Source organism: Tarenaya hassleriana, unplaced genomic scaffold (genome assembly GCF_000463585.1).
Source record: "Tarenaya hassleriana unplaced genomic scaffold, ASM46358v1 Cleome36, whole genome shotgun sequence".
In the NCBI taxonomy this organism is placed as follows: domain Eukaryota; kingdom Viridiplantae; phylum Streptophyta; class Magnoliopsida; order Brassicales; family Cleomaceae; genus Tarenaya; species Tarenaya hassleriana.
In genome coordinates, this window is record NW_010966665.1 from 667,042 (window position 1) to 686,391 (window position 19,350).

The 19,350-nt window shown below is 37.0% G+C and overlaps 4 protein-coding genes and 1 pseudogene across 9 annotated transcripts in view; 1 reads left to right on the forward strand and 4 right to left on the reverse strand.

The window, feature by feature from the left end:
- Positions 1-7: 7 nt before the first annotated feature.
- On the reverse strand, positions 8-1,896 carry LOC104822326 (transcription initiation factor TFIID subunit 8-like). Of its 3 annotated transcripts, none has more exons than XM_019203536.1 (3): positions 1,662-1,896; positions 1,281-1,422; positions 8-1,205 (listed from the first exon to the last, which is right to left on the reverse strand). In XM_019203536.1, exons 2-3 carry the CDS (start codon positions 1,291-1,293, stop codon positions 148-150), a joined length of 1,071 nt encoding a protein of 356 aa, XP_019059081.1. In that variant the 5' UTR covers positions 1,294-1,422; positions 1,662-1,896; the 3' UTR covers positions 8-147. The 3 variants fall into 3 exon arrangements, with proteins under 3 accessions (XP_019059081.1, XP_019059082.1, XP_019059080.1); XM_019203537.1 differs by having other exon boundaries at positions 8-911; positions 1,008-1,422; XM_019203535.1 differs by having other exon boundaries at positions 8-1,422.
- Positions 1,897-3,846: 1,950 nt separating this feature from the next.
- Positions 3,847-5,942, reverse strand: LOC104822330 (transcription factor TCP13-like). Of its 2 annotated transcripts, none has more exons than XM_010553508.2 (2): positions 5,786-5,942; positions 3,847-5,089 (listed from the first exon to the last, which is right to left on the reverse strand). In XM_010553508.2, the coding sequence occupies exon 2, from the start codon at positions 5,070-5,072 to the stop codon at positions 4,029-4,031; it is 1,044 nt and encodes a 347-aa protein (XP_010551810.1). In that variant the 5' UTR covers positions 5,073-5,089; positions 5,786-5,942; the 3' UTR covers positions 3,847-4,028. The 2 variants fall into 2 exon arrangements, with proteins under 2 accessions (XP_010551810.1, XP_010551809.1); XM_010553507.2 differs by having other exon boundaries at positions 3,847-5,149.
- Positions 5,943-9,472: 3,530 nt separating this feature from the next.
- Positions 9,473-12,329, reverse strand: LOC104822331 (annotated as a pseudogene).
- Positions 12,330-13,032: 703 nt separating this feature from the next.
- LOC104822332 lies at positions 13,033-13,865 on the reverse strand. The gene is made up of 3 exons (XM_010553509.1): positions 13,614-13,865; positions 13,397-13,505; positions 13,033-13,305 (listed from the first exon to the last, which is right to left on the reverse strand). The coding sequence occupies exons 1-3, from the start codon at positions 13,796-13,798 to the stop codon at positions 13,240-13,242; spliced, it is 360 nt and encodes a 119-aa protein (XP_010551811.1). The 5' UTR covers positions 13,799-13,865; the 3' UTR covers positions 13,033-13,239.
- A 2,563-nt stretch (positions 13,866-16,428) lies between these two features.
- Positions 16,429-19,350, forward strand: part of LOC104822333 (serine carboxypeptidase-like 25) — a 3,793-nt gene continuing 871 nt past the window's right edge. The window contains exons 1-6 of one of the 3 annotated variants that reach the window (XM_010553511.1): positions 16,429-16,740; positions 17,907-18,110; positions 18,370-18,545; positions 18,623-18,919; positions 19,100-19,230; positions 19,337-19,350. In XM_010553511.1, the coding sequence (XP_010551813.1) occupies positions 16,485-16,740; positions 17,907-18,110; positions 18,370-18,545; positions 18,623-18,919; positions 19,100-19,230; positions 19,337-19,350 (1,078 nt within the window). In that variant the 5' untranslated portion in view covers positions 16,429-16,484. The remainder of the gene's footprint in view (positions 16,741-17,906; positions 18,111-18,369; positions 18,546-18,622; positions 18,920-19,099; positions 19,231-19,336) is intronic. The other 2 variants (XM_010553510.1, XM_010553512.1) reach the window with 2 other exon arrangements.

The window sequence follows — 19,350 nt, forward strand, 5'->3', positions numbered from 1 at the left end:
CTTTCCCTAAAAGTCACCTTATTCAATGCAACCTATCACTATCTCAGCCTTGGATGTGCGGGAAGCAAATGTTCCATCTAACAGTTCCTCGAAAGAGTACAAATCCTAATAACAAATACCTAGTTCACATATTGGTCAGTCCCTGAGTCACCTTTCCCAATTTCCACCGCTTTCTGGCTTCTTTTCTTTCTTCTTATCATATTCCTCCCGAAACCAGGCGACAACTTTTTGATTAACCTTTTCCTCTAAAATTTGTTTTACTGCCCAACCCATAGATGCCTTTCGAGTCCCAATCTTGAAATGCACCACCGACCGTGTTCTCACAGGCACTTTTTTCTCTCCATCCTCAGATTCAAACATGTTCTGCGCAATCTTGTCAGCTGGAGCAAGTGCCTCGAGTACTACAAGGTGCTTGTTGACCATATGCATTTCCGGGCCATGATTGATGCTAGCTGCATCATTTGAAAGCTCCACAGGCCGGATAACAAGCGATCCCTGCTTCTTCCCAAATCTAAGAGGTGAAACAAGAAATGGGTTAACATCTGCTTCTTGTGTGGAATTTTCAACATCCTTTTGATTGACGGATTTATGGAATTCTGGTTTATAACCATGGGAAGACTGCTGCTCTGTTAAATGAGCAGATCCATTTTCTTTACTCTGCCTATCCAGCTCAGCTATATCAGAATCACCATCAAGAGCTCTCACATTCACTGCCTCTGACTGAACAGAAATCTTGGTTTCAGGAAATGCAGGAAGCCAAACTGGAATATGCTCATCAGGAGGCCTGGCTCCAACTTCAGGAAAGCTAGGAGCTGGTCTTTTTCCTCTGTTAATCGGGAAACAGGGAAGAGAATACGCAAATGGCATCTCCTCTGCTTCTCCAGTATAACGAATAATCTCCTTTACTACACCTGAATAAGCAAAACAATAGTCAATACCAGAAACACCAGAAAAACCCAACCCAGAGCCCAAATCTTCCAGCGCTTGAACAATGTCTGAAGCATTACCCTCTGTTCTACCGGCCATATTAGAATACAAAAGTGCAGTCTTCCCAATCCTCTGGACGTATCTGACTGCTACATCAGTTAGTGTTGCAAGAGCAGACTCTTGAAAAGAACTGAACCTCACTCCCTCACGCAACTGAGATTCTTGAAATGAGTTAACCTCAACGCTCTCGCACGTCTGAGCCACGGCCATCCTTGCAACTGCATAAGCAAAATCGTTGCAGTGAAACTTTCTCTTCCCGTGTAATTCTCTATGCTGAATTCCATTCTCCCCACCTCCATTGATCATATTCAACCCCTCTTATTTAACTTTTTCCAACTTAAAATGCAAAACCATTTCTTGAGAGAAACCAACAATATCCGCATCCCATAAGAACAAAGTATCAACTCATTGGCCGTGAAGCTCTCTTCTCTGCACCTTAAAGCAATATAGAAAGGGCAAAACATCAGACACAGAACAGAAGAAATCGACTTGCCCACCAAGGAAACTGAGGAAGTAAAAGCAAATCAAATATCAATCTTGATCGATACAACAAATATACTCAACCGCGTCAAAACCCTAGAAACCCGCCGGGTCCAGTCACCATAAGAACGAACACAAGAAAACAAAACCTAAAATTGTTGGCAAATTACAACAAAAGAAGTCCAAATGCTTACCAGAGAAGAAGCCGTCTCCATTGTAAAACCCAAAAGCAGAAGTCAACGAGGAAGAAACAAGCTTCAGCAGATTAAACCCTAGACAAAAAATCAATGAATCATAGGTACCGGTAAAGGGATTAGAACTCGAAAACCGAGAAATTTAGTGTTTGGAATGCGATTAAACTCAGCTTAAACCCTTCGATCTGGAGAGAGAGAATGCAAGCTGGAGATTATCGTTTACTTGAACAGAGTTGAAACAAGTGGAATGATAACGTCACTGAGAAACGGAGAAAACCCCGTGACAGTGCTTCGTCTTTCTGCCACGTGTCCCATTTTCTTTTCGTACAGAAATGGCAGTCACATAAAACTCTTGCAAAACTTGTTTACGTTCCTTCTTAAACTTGTAGTGCATTGATATTATTTTTCTTACTTAAAAATCTTAGTACTATTTTTTTTTATTGTGTGTATGATTTATAGTTTATTCCATCTCATTGTGAATTAGTTACCATTACATATTTTATAGTAATTTTATTTATATCACCGTCTGATTGTCATCGCAACTTCGTCCCTATCCAATTTGATTAGTTCAACCAATAAAATGGAGATAAACGTGAGTCTCGCTATGAATTCGAGTCTTAAATTGGAGAAGAGAACGCAATTCCAATCACATTGTTTGTTCCCGACTCCAGAATTAATTTGAATCTCGGTCCAAAACATTCGGTTACCAAAAAAAATTTTGTTCGATGCTACAATGCTACAATTATAAAGAATTTCTAACCATATTTCAAAACTAAATAAAAAGAGTAATTAAGATACATATGGCAAAATAAGAATATTTACAATAGTGATAATGATGACATATTATAATATGGTCCAAGTTGAGAAAAAAAAAACTTTAATAATATACATATATATGTGTGTATTCCACCAAAACAAAGTATGATAAATTGACAAACAAACACGAGTATTACTAGTTGGAATCATGAAGAATATTTGAAATTCAATACATTAGATTACTTTGTCAAATGCGTATGTACACAAGCATGCATGCATGCATGCACACCGTACACATATACATGCGCGCACACACATATATGTATATATATATATATATATGTATGGATGCAGGTATAGATATGTCTGTATATAGGTGTACGAACCAAAAAATGAAGGCTTTGCAGAACATATGATGAAATGACAGGGCATTGGATCTGTAGCCGTTTACACTTGATAGATCAACCAATCTGTACAAAGGCAGCTTTTTTGCTATTTCTCCTAACTCGTCTTCCTCCGGATCAGTCACTCCTTTTTTTCCCTTCCGGCAGAATATTGCACATATATATATATATATTACACTGCCTATATCTGTGTTTGTATGTATCTGCGGCACTATTTTGCATTAAATAACAAGATTGATACAAATTGCTATAAATTTTTATTGGCACGATAAATTTCGTCGTCTTTTTATAGCTTCTTGTTATATCATACGTATGGTTTTTTTTTATACATTGGAACCCCGGCTGCTATCATTCGGACGCGCTGACTGAATAAACCCAACGAGGTAAATCAACCGTAATTGACAAGCGATAGGTGAGCAGACAAGGAGTCGAACCCCCAACCTCTCAGTATGTTGACCATGCTCCTTGCCAACTCACCTAGGGGTTTCCCCACGTATGGTTTTTTTTTTTACTATATGCCGGGTAATATCGAATTATGGGTCGTTGATATATATATAATATTTCATTTACGGTATTTCAAGTTCGTCATATGGCCGGGAATCTAAAACATACTGCGCAGTACGTACGTATATCCTAAAGTTAAGTGAATTGTTTTCTTATCAACGACGGCATGTACATATATATATATATATGAGGACAATGACTTTCCTTCATGATATTACGTACGGGTATTTATAAAAGAAACCTTATCATGTAAATGAATTCAAATCAATATCTATACCAAGGTCCAAGAACTTGATAACACGGTCATCATGGACCGGCACTACAATAAATCGCATTAATTTCCCCAAAGACCGGTCAATTACGCGAATGATTTATCTTCTTTCCATTTATGTTGCATTTTGCATGCTACAAAAAACTATATAACTCAAATTCACTAAATAAGCAGCTGTCACGTACGTCTAGCTAGTTAAACCCTTAGAAAAAGCAATCAATATATATATATATATATATATATATATATATTGAGATCAAAACAGAAGTCATTTATAAATAAAACAAAACGTTAGGCGATCGAAGATGTGTTGAAAGCTGACCATATCCGAAAAACAATACATTATACCTTATTTTGCTTTTCGACCGAGCCCAACCTCGAGTTCTCTTCTCATTCTCATGCGTTGAATATATTTCTTTCACCTTCATAAAATCAATTCGGATGATCGCTTCCTCCACTCGTGCTACTCTCCGAGCCTAGAATCGTGGGCACGTTACCGGCGTTTGCGTTTGCGTTTGCGTTTGCGGCCGAGGTATTAGCCTGATTGAACTGAACCGGCATTCGAGCATTGTGATGAGCACCAAACCCATGTATCAAAGAATATAGAGCCGACACGTTTCGTGACGAGGCCGGTAACTGAAACTGGCTCACCATTTGTCTCGGATCCATCATCTCCATCGGCGATGGAAACAAAGACTGTGTCGTCGCATTTGTCGTCGGACACACCAATATTTGCGATGGAAACGGGACAAGGTTATGGTTCTGATGATGTTCTGTCTGAAAACTCGAATGATGATGATGTTGATGATGATGTTCCATATTGTAGTAAGTTCCATATGATGATCCAACATGATGATGATGGTGAATGTTGGTTCCCAAACCGACGTCGTTCTTGCCCCGCTCGTCGTTCTCTTCCTCGCGACCGCGATCTTGTTCTTCGTCCTCGTGATTAGCGAGGGTTGAGTCGTCGTCTCCACCGATCTTGAAACCGAGTTGACCCGGTTCTTGACTCGTGCTGAGACCCGGGTTGAGATTCAAGATCAACTGCTGGTGTTGACGGTGGTGGTGGGGGAAGAGAGTGAAGTTCTCCGGAGAGATGGGGAGAGGAGGGAGCTCGTCGATCTCGTCTTTGGCGGCGTCGAGCAACCAGTCAACGACTTTGCTCGGCTGGTCAACGCCAAGCCGCTCTTGCAGATCGTAGACCTGAATCGCCGTGGGGACCGATAATCTCACGCGCCTGTCACGTAGACCTCTCAAAGTCGACACCTTGCTGTGGCGGTCTTTGCCTCCGAATGCCCTCGAAACCCTAACGATCCTCGGGTCCTTCGATCTTAACCATGACGACGACGAGGTTGAGGAAGATGGCGGCTTCGTAATTACGGTTTTGCCATTGGCGGCGGCGGCGGCTTCGGTGGATCCGTCTCGTCTAGCTCCTGAAACGTCGTCGTCTGCTTCTCTCCAGCTCGCCATATTCATCTTGTTGTATACTGTCTCTACCCTCGTCGTTGCGGTCGGTCCATATAAGCTGATTAATTTCTTGTATATAAGAGAACCTTGATGCAAACCATTGAGACAATCCCAGAACGGACAAAGAAAATCAGGAAGAAAAAAAAAATCAAAGGAAGATATGAAAAAAGAAAATTCATACTCACACACATATATATACATGCATACATATATATGTCAAGATTCATGCAATTTTATATATGCGGAGAAAACTTGTTGACACCGGAGAGCAATTTTCTTGAAATTTCAGTATCGAATGTTAGATTTATTTTATTTTTCTCGATAATACTTAATTAGAAACTGCAGAATGAACAATCTGAAGCTTCTTCTCCTGAAAAAATTATGCCATGGAAGAATCTAAAATTAAAGATCTGTAAAACTAAATACTGATTGCCCTAAAGAGATTCATACCGATTTCGGCATATTTTCTTCGTTTAGGGTTTCTGTATCCTGCTATGTTTCATGTGAATGCCTCCACACGCATAGATATACACATGCGAGGAATGATTAAACCCTAGCTATATATATATATATATAAACGTACATGATATCTATGTCATCTTAAGACATGGAAAATAGCAGGACTCGTATTTTTTTTAGCTTATACATGTATATATATATATAGAGAGAGAGAGATGATGATGATGATAAAACAGCAGCTTATGATAAGCTCAAATTCTTACCAGATCGATCATCAAGCAGTGTGTCTGGTGAGTAAGCTCATGGGAAAGCCCAACTAGGGTTTTTTTTTTTGTCTCTCCTACAAAGTGAGTAAAAATGATGAACACAAAGATGGAGGAAGGAGAATAAGAAAGAAAGTATTTGATTCGATATTTTTCAATTTTTTTTTCTTTTAAAAAAAGGTTTAATAAAGAAATATAAAGGAAAATAATAAAGAAGATGCTTTGGGGGAAGTCATCTATCGAACCCTACCATATGACTCCAAAATTGGACGAATTTGCACTGAAAATGTTTAAAAGCAATGGACCTCATGTTGCCACGTGGCATTTATCTCTATCCCCACAAAATTATTGGAAATTAAATGCGTGCTTCAAATCAAGTTTTTCATTTAATCTCTCTCTCTCTCTCTCTCTATATATATATATATATCTCTCTCTCTATATATATATATATATACACATATATACACACCTTAGCATGATATAAAAGCGTGCAATGAAGAGTGGTGTTATAGAACACGTAATGTTCTTGTCAATCGATCCAACAATGTTTATTTTTACAAATATATACATCATTTTTTTTAAAAAAAATGTTTTTTTAGGGTTTAGCATTATATATGTTCTTATTAAATTATATATAACATCTGAAATGCTTTATTAGATACCGTGTTATTGCAACAGGATTTAACTAGGGATCATACCACAAAGTATTTAGATGCCCAACAATCTTAATTAACACTTGGCATCTAAGATAATGATGGATCTTAATATATGTTTTTCATATATAAATTTGGAAAAGTGCATGCGGTGGTTATATGGACAGTAACAAAAGTTAGAAAACGAGTTACTCAAAGGCACGCCTGTCGTACCTCTTGCCGCATCCTTTCCAAAATAAGTAGATATGCACAAAATAAGCATATACACATTATTATTAATCAATCAATTTATACAACACTATAAACCCTAAAATACTTTGCTAACTAATTCCATATTCCTTCCAAATAAACCATATTTATTTAAAGCATCTATAGAAACCATAATTGTATACTAAGTAACATCTATTTCACAAATTATATATGCATATATATATATATATATATGCGAATTTTATAATAATTCTGAATAGTTTGATTTGGCTTTGGGATCGGATACTGTGGTACACAAAAAATGGGGAAATTTTTCGCGTGTGTATAAAATATAATATATGTATAGTGTGAAAGCAATTTGTCATTGCGAATGAAACCAAAAGAGTGATAGGGAGGTGATGATGATCGTTTTATATCTCACATGGGCAATGGGAGAGGGGGACAATATTAGAATCCACTAAGTCATGTCTTCTTCATTGATTCAATAAAAGCTTTTTAGATTTTTTTTTTCTTTTAGCTTTTTTTTTCTAATTAATCTCAATGATATATAACACCCAAAAGAAATACGTGAGGGACCAACAACAATAACATTCCAAGGAACACTTCACTATATTAGTTTTATATGTATATATGTATGTATGTATGCATGTACCCACACACACCATCCATTCATCCACTCATATATATAATGCAACTAGACGATGGAAAGCTTTCCATTTTAAAGAAACGTAATTCACAATATATAGATTTTAACCCAAGTTCTTGGGTGATTTTGCGATAGGAGAAAATTAAAAGTATGCTCTTACTGCGAGTTCAAATCCAAACGTGGAGAAGAGATATTCATCCGGATTTCATCGGTCCTCTTAGAGATATAGTTAGATAATTTTCGGATTATCAAAAAAAATATATAGATTTTATGAATAATGATTTTTTTTCGTCACCACATTTGTGTTGGAAATTGATATGAGATCATATACTGATATAGTACTATGTTAAATTTATTAACATATATAGTATGTGAATTGTTTTATAATATTTATATATTAACATGCTCCTTGATATATATAAGAATTTTAATATGTGACACTGCAACTATATTTTGAATCGATAGATTCAGTTCTATCTTTTTTAGAGGAAAAAAAAAAATCTGATGTAGAAGAAAAAGAAATTTCCTTAAAGGAAATGAGATGCTGAAGAACAAGGACCACTGCTGTGCTTTCCTCCTCTCTGCAGTAATTAAAGATGCTCCATGGAACAATTATCTCCGGAGAACCAAATATACATGCACACAATATATACGTATACGTATACATGCATGCCATATTTGTGTGTGTATATATTATATATATATATATATATATGATATCATGCATATATATGTTTAATACGTATGGACAGATTGCGAAACGTGTGATTTTGTGAAGCCAATCATCTAAGTGGTTAGAGAAGGAAAAAATACATAGGCTAGAGACGCCAACAAAAATATTTTTTTTTCCCGTTTCCATAAACAGTCATATATATATATGGGCGTACCCAAGGTATGAGGCATAGGCCCCATTCTTTTTATTAAAAAAATTAGTTTCATTATAAATTCTATAAATTTTGAATAAAAACTGTCGACTGGCCCCGTGAAAAATTAAAATTTGTCTTTAAGATTATATAAAATTTTATGTTGCCCCCAATGATAAGTTTTGTTAGGTCTGCCCATATATATAAATGTATTCTGAAAAGGAACAATGGCATATATATATACACACACATACACTACATATATAATGATCATATGATGCGACTTTAGTGTTGGACATGATGGGCTTTACATAGGAAGATTAAAAGCATGAATCAATATTTTTTTTTAATTTCCTAATTGTTTCCAAATATTTTATTTAATAATATGATATTGATGCAGCCGACAACGATGGAGATCGAATCCTAGGACTAAAGCTAACTATATTTGCTCATAGATAGAGAAAAGTGTGTAATAGAACATCGAGTAGTTGGCAAGAAAACACTTTGCATATACATTGAACAATTCTTTGAGCTTTGATTATGATTTTAATTGGACCGGTCATGATATGAGCTCTTCGACGATTCTTTATTATATTGCACGTGACCATCAGACCGTGCATGTTTTACACCATATAATTAATCCTTAATTATTAACACTAACGAAACATGATCATATATATATATATATATATATATATATATATATATCGAACAATATGATGTAATTAATAATTTATAGTAATATATGTCGATCTTTTGCACAGTGAATTGTGTTTGATTGTATATGAAACATTTTAAATATATAGATACAACAATATATAAGCTCAATTAATGGAAAAACGTATATATATCGCACAAAACTTTGAAGTAAATTTGTACATAGTCTAGCTCAGAGCTTGCATGCATGTATGACGTTGCATGTATAAATATAACGAGGCTGCATATTGATCGTAAATTCAAGCCGACCACAGGGAAATAACTGATGAACGGATGAACAACATATATTGAAATACACGTGTATATATATAGAGGTATCTGTGTGCTGTATAGATAAAGTAGAGGAGAGTGGGTGGGCATCCCGAGAGGAAAATAAAAGAAGGAGAGATTGTTTGGTTTTAGTGATCCAATTCCAAAAGCAATTATATAAATGTATTATAATGGTCCCCCTTTTTATTTCACATTTCTTCCTCATTTTTACCCACCCCCATCCCTTCTCTTTTTTTTTACTGTTCAAATTTTGTTACCATATATATATATATATATATATATATATTCATATCATATGTGATTACATATACACATGCACCCATGAAAATAAATCAAACAGAACCTATATATGTATGTATGTATGTATGTATGTATTAGACACATCACGGAAATTACAACAGTTAAGCTGTACACATTCATCAGTCCACCTTGTCTGAAACCCGACATGTCATCTCGTACTCGGGCGCTACATACCCGCAACTGCCGTCGTTGCGTGAGTTTCCGATGTCCCGAGGAGCCTGGCTAACCCGAAATCCAACATACATGTGTCGTATTCCTCGTCCAGGAGGATATTGCTCGGCTTTACATCTCGGTGAATAACTCGGGGAACGTATGGGTGTGGAGAGGTATGCGAAGGCTCAGGCTATGTCTAGAGCCATCTTGTGAAGAACCCTCCATTCTACTGCTCTTTTCGATCTCTGTTGTACGGATTTCTCCATGTTACCTCCCGGGAGATAGTTGTACATGAGGAACTCTCTCTCTCTCGCTTGCGTGATATCCGACGAGGGTGACGAGATTTGGGAGTCGGATCCTTCCTAGGGTCTTGATCTCGGCGTGGAACTATTGGATGTCTTGCAACTGTCCAATGGAGAGCCGTTTGATCTGTACGAGCTCATTAGGAGCGATCAAGGACTTTCAGAGATTGCAACTGAACAAAACTCGCCAGAATTTGCCCTATAAACTCGTCGGATCCGCCTGAGTTTCTCCGGTATCTGACCCTGCATTTGATTCCAGCTGAGATTAAGAGCAACGAGCGAGACAAGAGCGCCAATATCAGACGAGATAGACCCAGATATCTGATTCGTCGACAGATCAAGAAGCTTAAGAGAACTGCACATTTTGCTGATTCCTTCGGGAATGCGGCCAGAGAGCTCGTTGAAGCTTATATTGACATAGAAAGCCTCGAGTCCATCACACATGTCGAACAAAAATCCCGGGAACTGGTCTTACAATTTATAGTCTCCGGCAGAAAACATGTAAGAAACTCGCTTTCCCAACCGCGCCTTCACTATTGGTACCGGCTGAAGATTTCCCGTGAAGTTGTTGCCTGCATAATTATTAATTATGAAACACAGCTCAACCTCCACTGCGTCCAACTCGAGCAGCCTTCTCAGTGAAGAACGAGAGATAAACAGACGGTGGATCATTGTATGATTCGACAGAATACCCATCAAAGTAAACGGTGGGAGGGCAATCAGTGATGTTACCAAACGCCAGGATCAGCCCCGAGAATCTGTTTCCGCTCGCATCAAAGACAGCCATGCAGGGGACTAAAAATTGGTCGAGAAGCTCTCCAGCAAGCGTATTCAAGATCAAGTCTAGAAGCCGTAGGATATGGCAATTCCCAAGACCGAAAGGAATCTCGCCATTGAAGAAGTTCCGACCTAAACTAATCATCTCCAAGATATTACACGAACCCCAATCCTCCGGCAATCTTCCCTCTAGTGTAGCTAACAATTTCTCCGGGAATTTCTCCGGCACCCTCAAGATCCTTAGTTCGAGAAGCCTAACAATTTCTCCGGGAATTCCCCCTTGGTAAAAACTTGAAATCCTCTTTCATCAAGGTCATATCCAAGCCTCATGGCAGATTGCCGTCTCCCCTAGTGATGTTGATGTCATCATCATACACATTGTACAGATTCGACAGTACGAGCACAGACAGAGACACGAGCAGTTTCCCAGCTCAACAGACAACGGATCTCTAAGGCTGTTCCTTGACACATCCATCACTTCAAGCTTCTGAAGATTTTCGAGTTTCGACAGACAGGGATTGTCTCCACTAGCAAATTCGTATACAGCTGCAGCAACAATAAGCTTAGCTCATGGCATTTCCCCAAACTCCGTGGAATCCTTCCCGTTATGAAATTCCCAGACAAGTCTAAATGCTCAAGCCTCCCACAGTTATCACCTATTTCTTCCGACAAGGATCCCTGAAGCCAGTTCAGTGGCAAGTGTTCCACCCAGAATCTCCCGACAAAACCCCGAACAGTTCCATTCGCTCTGTTTCCAGCTAAAGTTCAAAATCTCCAACATTAGACATGTTTCTACAGGGAATCAGGTATTTCCCCTGAAATTCTGTTAAACCCTAGATTCGGGACCCGCAAATTCCATAACCCAGCAAATTGAACCGGCAACGACACGGATACCAAATTCCCTTCCAGATCAAGAACTTCCAGCTTCTCCATCCCCCAAATTTCGACAGGAATCTCTCCGTGGAAGGCATTGAAGGGAAGCGACAAAACCCTAAGTTCTGTGAGACCAACGACGACAGAAGGCAAGTTCCCCGCCAAAGTTCCATGATTTCCGACGCAACTCCCCCGGACTCCAAATCCTAACAGTGGAAAAATTATCAAAATCACTTGCAACGGTTCCGATCTCCGCCGGAGCTACCCCTTTGTCGCTCCCAGAGCCACTGATGTTAAGAGCGACGAGTCGTGAGCTCGAATCGCAATAGACGCCAAACCAATAGCAGTAATCCGTACTCTCCACGCGCCAGCTAGCCAGCACCGAGTCCGGGTCCTTGAACCGCAGCAGTTCCGATATGTAAGAATCGGTCGAGACGGTCCGTTTCCGGCGAGGAGACTAGCGATACAGAGCAACTAGACCGATAGCATCACGTTTGAAGGCATGGGTCTGCGGAAAAAGAACCATTTAATCACTGGCGAAGGCAAAGGAGCCATTTTTCACCCCAAAACCCTAAACCCACCTCGCAATTAACCTAATTTCGAATTGACGACTGAAAGATCCTTCTTTCTCCGCGCAAAAATGATCCCAGGCCCTTGGCCTTACCGGATGGCGAGAAGCTCTTGGAGAGAGGCGATGCTGGAAGGGGAGAGGGAGAGAGAAATCAACACTGCCACAGGGGACGACGTCTCTTCTACTCAACTCTAACATGTTTTTTTTTTTTTTTTCCGGTTGGGTGGTTTCATTTGGGAGGGAAAAAAGATAAATAATTATTAAATTCATTGGGGTCCCAAGTGTTGAATTCCCATTGGCTAATGAAGTAATTATTCAAACTAATTTACAATAATGTTTTTCTTATACAATTTTAATTTCAGAACAGGGAATTTTGAAATTGATGCATTATTTTATCATATATGGAAGTGATACAGAACACTAGTTCGTTTTCAAAATTAGACTGCACCTAAAAAAATCTAATACATAAAAATCTAATGGATCACATTATTGTTTTTTTTTAACCAATGAACTTCATCAAATAATAAAAAAGTACCTTACAGTATTTCAGCTAAATAAAATACTCATTAATTTATCTTAGGCTAAATAAACATTTTGCAATACATATTATATTTAAAAACGATATTCTTTATTTTTAGTCTTGGGAAATTTAAATAGTGAAAATTGGTCCCAATCGCTTTTTTTAGGTAACAACAAATCATAGAAGCCTCAATATAAAGCAACTGTTACAAACCAAGCTGTTTCGTATTTAATGAAGTCCTAATTTTGTCATCATGTACCCAATATATTTTAGGGGAAATTAAGGAATAAACTTTTATAAATTTGAAATAAAGATATCTTTATGTTAATAATAATAAGAATAATAACAATATTTATTTGTTTTTTTTTCTAGTTATTTTTAAATCAATGCGATGCGTAATTTTGTTGTCCTAGCAATGTATACATCAGCATGACATAACATACATATCATCATTCAAACTCTGCATAATAATCAACACAATTCTTTTATTAAATGAAACAATTTTTAATAAAAAAAAAACACACAGAGAGATTCACAGCGATAACACCACCGACAAGCATGTGTTTTTCTTTTAGTTGCTTTTATATTGACTGATTCTTCTAGCAACCAACTGAAGATACTTCGTTCTGAAATAAACCCGTCTCCGGTGTCCGAAGATCTTGAATCTGAGATAATAACAATAACAATAAAGATTGACATACACAGAAATATGTAATTAGGACCGGTTAAGGGTCGGTATGATGAGATTAAACCAACCTTGGTTTGGTTAAGACTGGGAGGAAGAAGAGAACCGGGAGCCTTCCGGTTTCTAGCGAGCAGACCTTTGGTCACCGGAGACATCATCGCATCTGTTGGACTCCTGTACCTACATATATATTATACATATACATATACGCTCATTATAATAAGAGATTTTATAGCGTTTTTCTTCATACCGATTGGTGTTATATATATATATATATAAAGATGGTACCTTTCAGGGAATTTGAAGGCTTTGGGGACAGAGAGGCGATCGGGTGTGCAGATCTTTTTCATGGGCTCGTAGCCGCAATCTCCCGTCGGCGCCAGCGGCCGAGGCGGCGATTCACAGTCCACGACTGCGTTTTCACTGTGGTCCGTTTGCGTTTTGGGAGGCGTTTTGAGCTCTGCAGGTTCCATTGGAAATCGAGAAGATGAGGAAGACAACTTTGAGAGAGAGAGATTGAGTTATGGGGAGAGAGAGAGAGTGTGAATATAAGGGAGTGTTAAGCTGAGAATATGACCGTTTGAAGGGGAAGAATGGGGTTCCAACGGTTGGATTTTCATTGGGATATAATTCACTAGTGACCCACTCTTTTAAATTAAAAAATAAAAAAAAAAAAATTGAATTTTATAAGGAAGACAATACATAGAAATCCAACTAATCTTTAAGGAAGAACATGAAATCCAAATTTAGCATATGAGGTTATTGCCTAAAAACAGAAGGATAAGATTTCAATTTTAATGATTTTGAATTCCGATTTACCTTTTCTACAACTTATTCCTCTCTCTCTCTCTATATATATATATATATAGTGTAGAATCTGGGCATTAAATCAAGTGGAGCCCATGGAGCCCATAACCCGACTATTTGGGCTTGGCCCATTTGACGAGTAGTACCTTCAGCCCACGTCTAATTTGATCTAATGGGCTGGACCTATTCACACAGAAATCGATAGATAAAGGTGACATTTGATTGGACGGTGAGGGAACAGAAGTGAACGACAGGTGATAATAGCAGAAAGAACGGTCTACAGGGGGAGAAGCATCGAAAGGGAGCTTGCGTGTCTACTCTGACAGCTCTCTAAAAGGACCAACGGGCCTTACATCGTGGACCCCACTCCGTGCATATTTAGGGATTATTATAATCTTTTAATTTCAATATCAGAAAAAGTTTGTTCCATTTTTCCAACGTAACGTAAATTCGTGACGTTTAACTTTTTTTTTAGGTATATAATTACCTGTCTCTTTACGGAATTATGATAAATCCAAATGACAATATAAAAAAAAAACTAATTACATTTTCTCTGTCATGATGTAAAAAAACAATACACAAATTACATATATTTTCGAGGATATAAATTATTATATAATACACATTATTGCTAGACGAGTCATCATTAATTCCAGAACATTAAATTATCCACCTCGGAAAGAATTACACCGTTTTAGCATTTCAAGGTTGTATACTGATATATGATTTAATTTCATATGCTATTTTAATTCTCATAAAAATAAAAATAAAAATAATTATCGTCCGATGAAACCTAAAAGTGTTTAAAATTTTAATTCATAACAAATTCAGGAGAACTTTATTTTACCAAGAATATTAATGTATAATAATTTAGAGATACGGTTATAATGGACTTCAATGATATACTTAAACTTAGGTCTCCTTGCCAACTACTATTTCTGTACGCCTTAAATACCGTAATTACTGCCACTTTAAATACCTACTTTATTCACAATGAGTCCCCATAAGATATACATATATATATATATATATACACACACACTCAGGGGAATCTAGAAATTTATAAATTTTATTGAGATTTTTTTGGAAATATAAATTATCAAGCATAGTAAATACGATATTGTAAAGCAATGTAGACTTTGTAACTATAGATGAATTAAAACTAATTTATACACTAGTTGTAGGAATTAAATGATATAATAAAATCTAAAGTAATTTAAAATATATTTTTTGTCAATTCCATGCCATACCAAATGGAAGTTGTAACAAGTTTTGTTCTCTAATAAAAAGCTCGGGTCCTTTGTTGGGCCTTTTTCGTCCGTTTAATTTTAAAGTATACTTTTTTATTCAGCTTTTTAAAATATTGTTAGCTTTTTAATAAACAAAGCAATGATTAAAAAAAACTCAATTTTCAAATTTTAACAAAAAAAAAATATTTAACTTTTTTATTTTATCAAATAAATATTAAACTTTTAAAATGTGATAAAATAAATATTCAACTCTTCTATAATTGTCAAAATAAACAAAATGACTGACGTGACAGAAAAAAATACAAACACATCAGATTATTTTACTAATTTTTTTTACAATCGTAGAAAATTCATGTATTTTCTTAGATTACTAAAAAAATTTAGTATTTTTTGATAATTGTATAAAAATTTATATATTTTTTGGATCATTTAAAAAGTTTAGTATTTTTTTAGATTCGTTTAAAAAAATTAATCATTATTTGATAAAAAATAAAGTTTAGCGCAAAAGAACAAACACGTCCTCACGCCAACAGTGCCATATTGTTACAAAGAGCCAAAAAAATTCATGATTTGCGTTACACAATTAATATAATATAATTAATTTCCACAGCTATTTACATATAAAAAATAAAAAACAATAGCTCGGCCACTAGAGGAATAACGAGATATTTTCACACTAGAGATCTAATTGTAAATCAAATTTTAAAAAATCTACTATATTTTTCACTAAAAATATTTGGGATATGGAAGGAACAAATAAATTATCGTTGACGTTAATACATTCGTCATTAAAAATATTAACACATCATTAATATTTTAGATAAATGTGCATTTACAAACATGTTTGTTTTTAATGCCCTGTCATATTATCAACGTATAATTTTTTTTTTTTGAATAGAGGGTTGTCACTGAAGTCATCATGATATCTTCCTTCAAAGTACTACCGGCAATAGTATTGGTGGGTCCACGGTTTCATTTAATTTATCTATATATACATGTGTACACACACGTGTATATATATATACACACATGCATGTCTTTGTCTCTATTTAACAGAGAGATTTTTCGTTTCTTTAACCATTTCTCTTTAGCTTTCTCTGCCATGGAGATGGGCAAAAAAGGAGCGATTTCCGTCACATTCATCGTCGTTCTCGTGATGACCTGTCAGGCCCAAAGTCAACGAGGCGAGGAAGAAAAAGATCGGATTACGTCACTTCCCGGGCAACCTGACGTCACGTTCGAGCAGTTCTCCGGCTACGTCACCGTCGACAGAGTCGCCGGAAGAGCTCTCTTCTATTGGCTCACCGAAGCTTCTCGTCTCCCTTCCTCCAAACCTCTCGTCGTTTGGCTCAACGGAGGTATAAATATTCTATATTCATTCTACCACTTCATTAATTATATTTTTCTTTTTTCTTTTTAAAATATCGCAATTTCGTTTTCTATTTTTTATTTTTTCATATTTAAAAGTTTTTTTTCTTTGGTTACTTGGTCTTACGACCGAAGCATGGGAATGATGCCCTAACTACTAATGGAGGAAGCCGAAAATCCATGCAACGCCATGTTTTTGGACAATAATAATTGACATATTAAATGATATTATATTTATTTGCATTTACAATATAGTATCAAATTCGTCCGTATTTTGACGTGTCGTGATATCATACGGACCGGCCATTACGCTACAGCTACTACCTATTTACTATTTCTCCATGCATTCAATAAGATCAGACCGTTGGCAGCCGACTAGAGCAAACGTGAAATTGAATTAAATGAAAAACATGCATACATCTCTAATCATTAATACACACACATACACATCCGTGTACACACCATATGTATGCATGCATATGTATAAGTACGCGTATTTTGGTCATTTTTTTAAAAAAAAATTGCGATTATATAAAATATTAACGTTTTATTTTGTTATGATTGCGGACGATTACCTACGACCGGTCAGCACCTTTGTGTATGTCTAACATGATAAGCTGTCATGTATTTGTATCACAAACATGAGATTTTTCTTAATTAATTTTGTGAATTGTAGCATATTAATCTATGCCTGTATATACATATTAATATTATATTGTATGTAATATGTATAATTTAATCCCCACCCAAGTTGTAATAAATCCAAGAATACGAAAAGTTTGTCTTTATTACACACACACACACACACATATGTATATATATATATATAATGAAAAATACGGGACACAAATAATTTTGAAAGCGAAAGAACACTGCAATACACACAACTACCAAAATTGCACAAGTTTGGCCCCTAGCACCCTATTGTCTTCTTTCATTTAAATTTCAACTTCTATGAAACTCTATCCAAATTTTTATTTTCAATCAGCCTTATTATATATATATATATATATATATATAACAAGACATTAGCTACACTAATATGTGACAAAGGCTAGGAAATAAAGTGACGAGTCTGAAAAGGAATCAATATAGGGCGTCGTTTAATTTAATAATTTTATGTAATTTGTGAAAAAAAAACACAATGGAATGTCAGGACCGGGATGCTCATCGGTGGCGTACGGGGCATCGGAGGAAATCGGACCGTTTAGGATAAACAAGACAGGGAATGGACTGTACGTTAACAGGTTCGCGTGGAACTCACTCGCTAATCTTTTGTTCCTCGAAGCCCCTGCCGGTGTCGGCTTCTCTTACAGCAACCGTTCCTCCGATCTCTTCAATACCGGCGACCTCCGTACCGGTATTCCCTTCTAACCCTCCCAATTTTATCGGTTCTCTTCGGTTTGTTTCCGGTTACTGTCGTACCGGTGCGTTGGCTGTTCTTCTTCCGGTCCTTTATCTTCCCCGGTTCTTGATTCTTGGTTTCAAACCGAAATTTTCATAATGGTTATATGCTTATTGGTTGGTTTGCAATAACCGATTTTCTTGAAACCGGTCAAGGGTTTCCTCTTCTATATACATCACACTAACCTCTCACGGGTTTTTCTGTTTTCTTGCAGCTAAAGATTCACTTCAGTTTCTCATCCAATGGTTGGATCGGTTTCCGCAGTACAAAAACCGCGAAATCTACATCGCGGGCGAGAGTTACGCAGGCCATTACGTTCCTCAACTCGCCCGGGAAATCATGAACTACAACAAACATTCCAAGCCTCCGATCAATCTCAAAGGAATCATGGTACGTATACACATACATATGTATGCATCTTGAAAACTGTATTGCTCTCTGTCTAAAATCCTTTTTCTGATTCAAAGGTCGGGAACGCGGTGACGGACAACTACTACGACAACCTGGGGACAGTGAATTATTGGTGGAGCCACGCAATGATATCGGACAGAACGTACCACGACTTGTTGAGCTCCTGCGATTTTAGCCGTCAGAAGGAATCCAACGAGTGTGAGTCGCTCTATTCCTATGCAATGGAGAAAGAGTTCGGTAACATCGATCAGTACAACATCTATGCCCCTCCCTGTAATAAGTCCGACGACGACTTCTCCCATGGCCGCCATGGCATGCGCCTCCCCCACCTTCCCCACTCCGTAAGTATAAGGGTAATAGCGGGACCTATCCGTACTAAGTAATGCACTACCGACAGTAAACCGGAACCAAACCGTGAACACTTTGGTTTTACATCGGTTTAAGTTGTCATGATACGAGAGAATCGGTCGTTTTACTTACCATTACCATTATACGGCCTAATGCGAGTTTTTTTGGGGGGCATGGGAATAAAGGTAATGAGGAAGATTGCAGGGTATGATCCGTGTACGGAAAGATATGCGGAGATATACTACAACAGGCCCGATGTTCAAAGAGCTCTTCATGCTAACGTAACCAAGATTCCATACAAATGGACCGCTTGCAGGTTCTTACACCAATATATTCTTTTCCTCCATCTCTAAACTTCAAAACGCTTGTACAATTTACAGCTAACGCTTCGTTTTCTTTTCGTGCAATCGGGTTTGGTACAGTGAAGTGCTGAACC

Bases quoted from the DNA above. Each gene is read 5' to 3' on its own strand.
- LOC104822326 (XM_019203535.1), bottom strand. From the start codon at position 1,293: ATGATCAATGGAGGTGGGGAGAATGGAATTCAGCATAGAGAATTACAC.
- LOC104822330 (XM_010553508.2), bottom strand. From the start codon at position 5,072: ATGAATATGGCGAGCTGGAGAGAAGCAGACGACGACGTTTCAGGAGCT.
- LOC104822332 (XM_010553509.1), bottom strand. From the start codon at position 13,798: ATGGAACCTGCAGAGCTCAAAACGCCTCCCAAAACGCAAACGGACCAC. The intron at 13,506-13,613 runs GTACCATCTTTA...ATATATATGTAG, and splicing joins GCCTTCAAATTCCCTGAAAG to GTACAGGAGTCCAACAGATG. The intron at 13,306-13,396 runs GTTGGTTTAATC...TTATTATCTCAG, and splicing joins CCAGTCTTAACCAAACCAAG to ATTCAAGATCTTCGGACACC.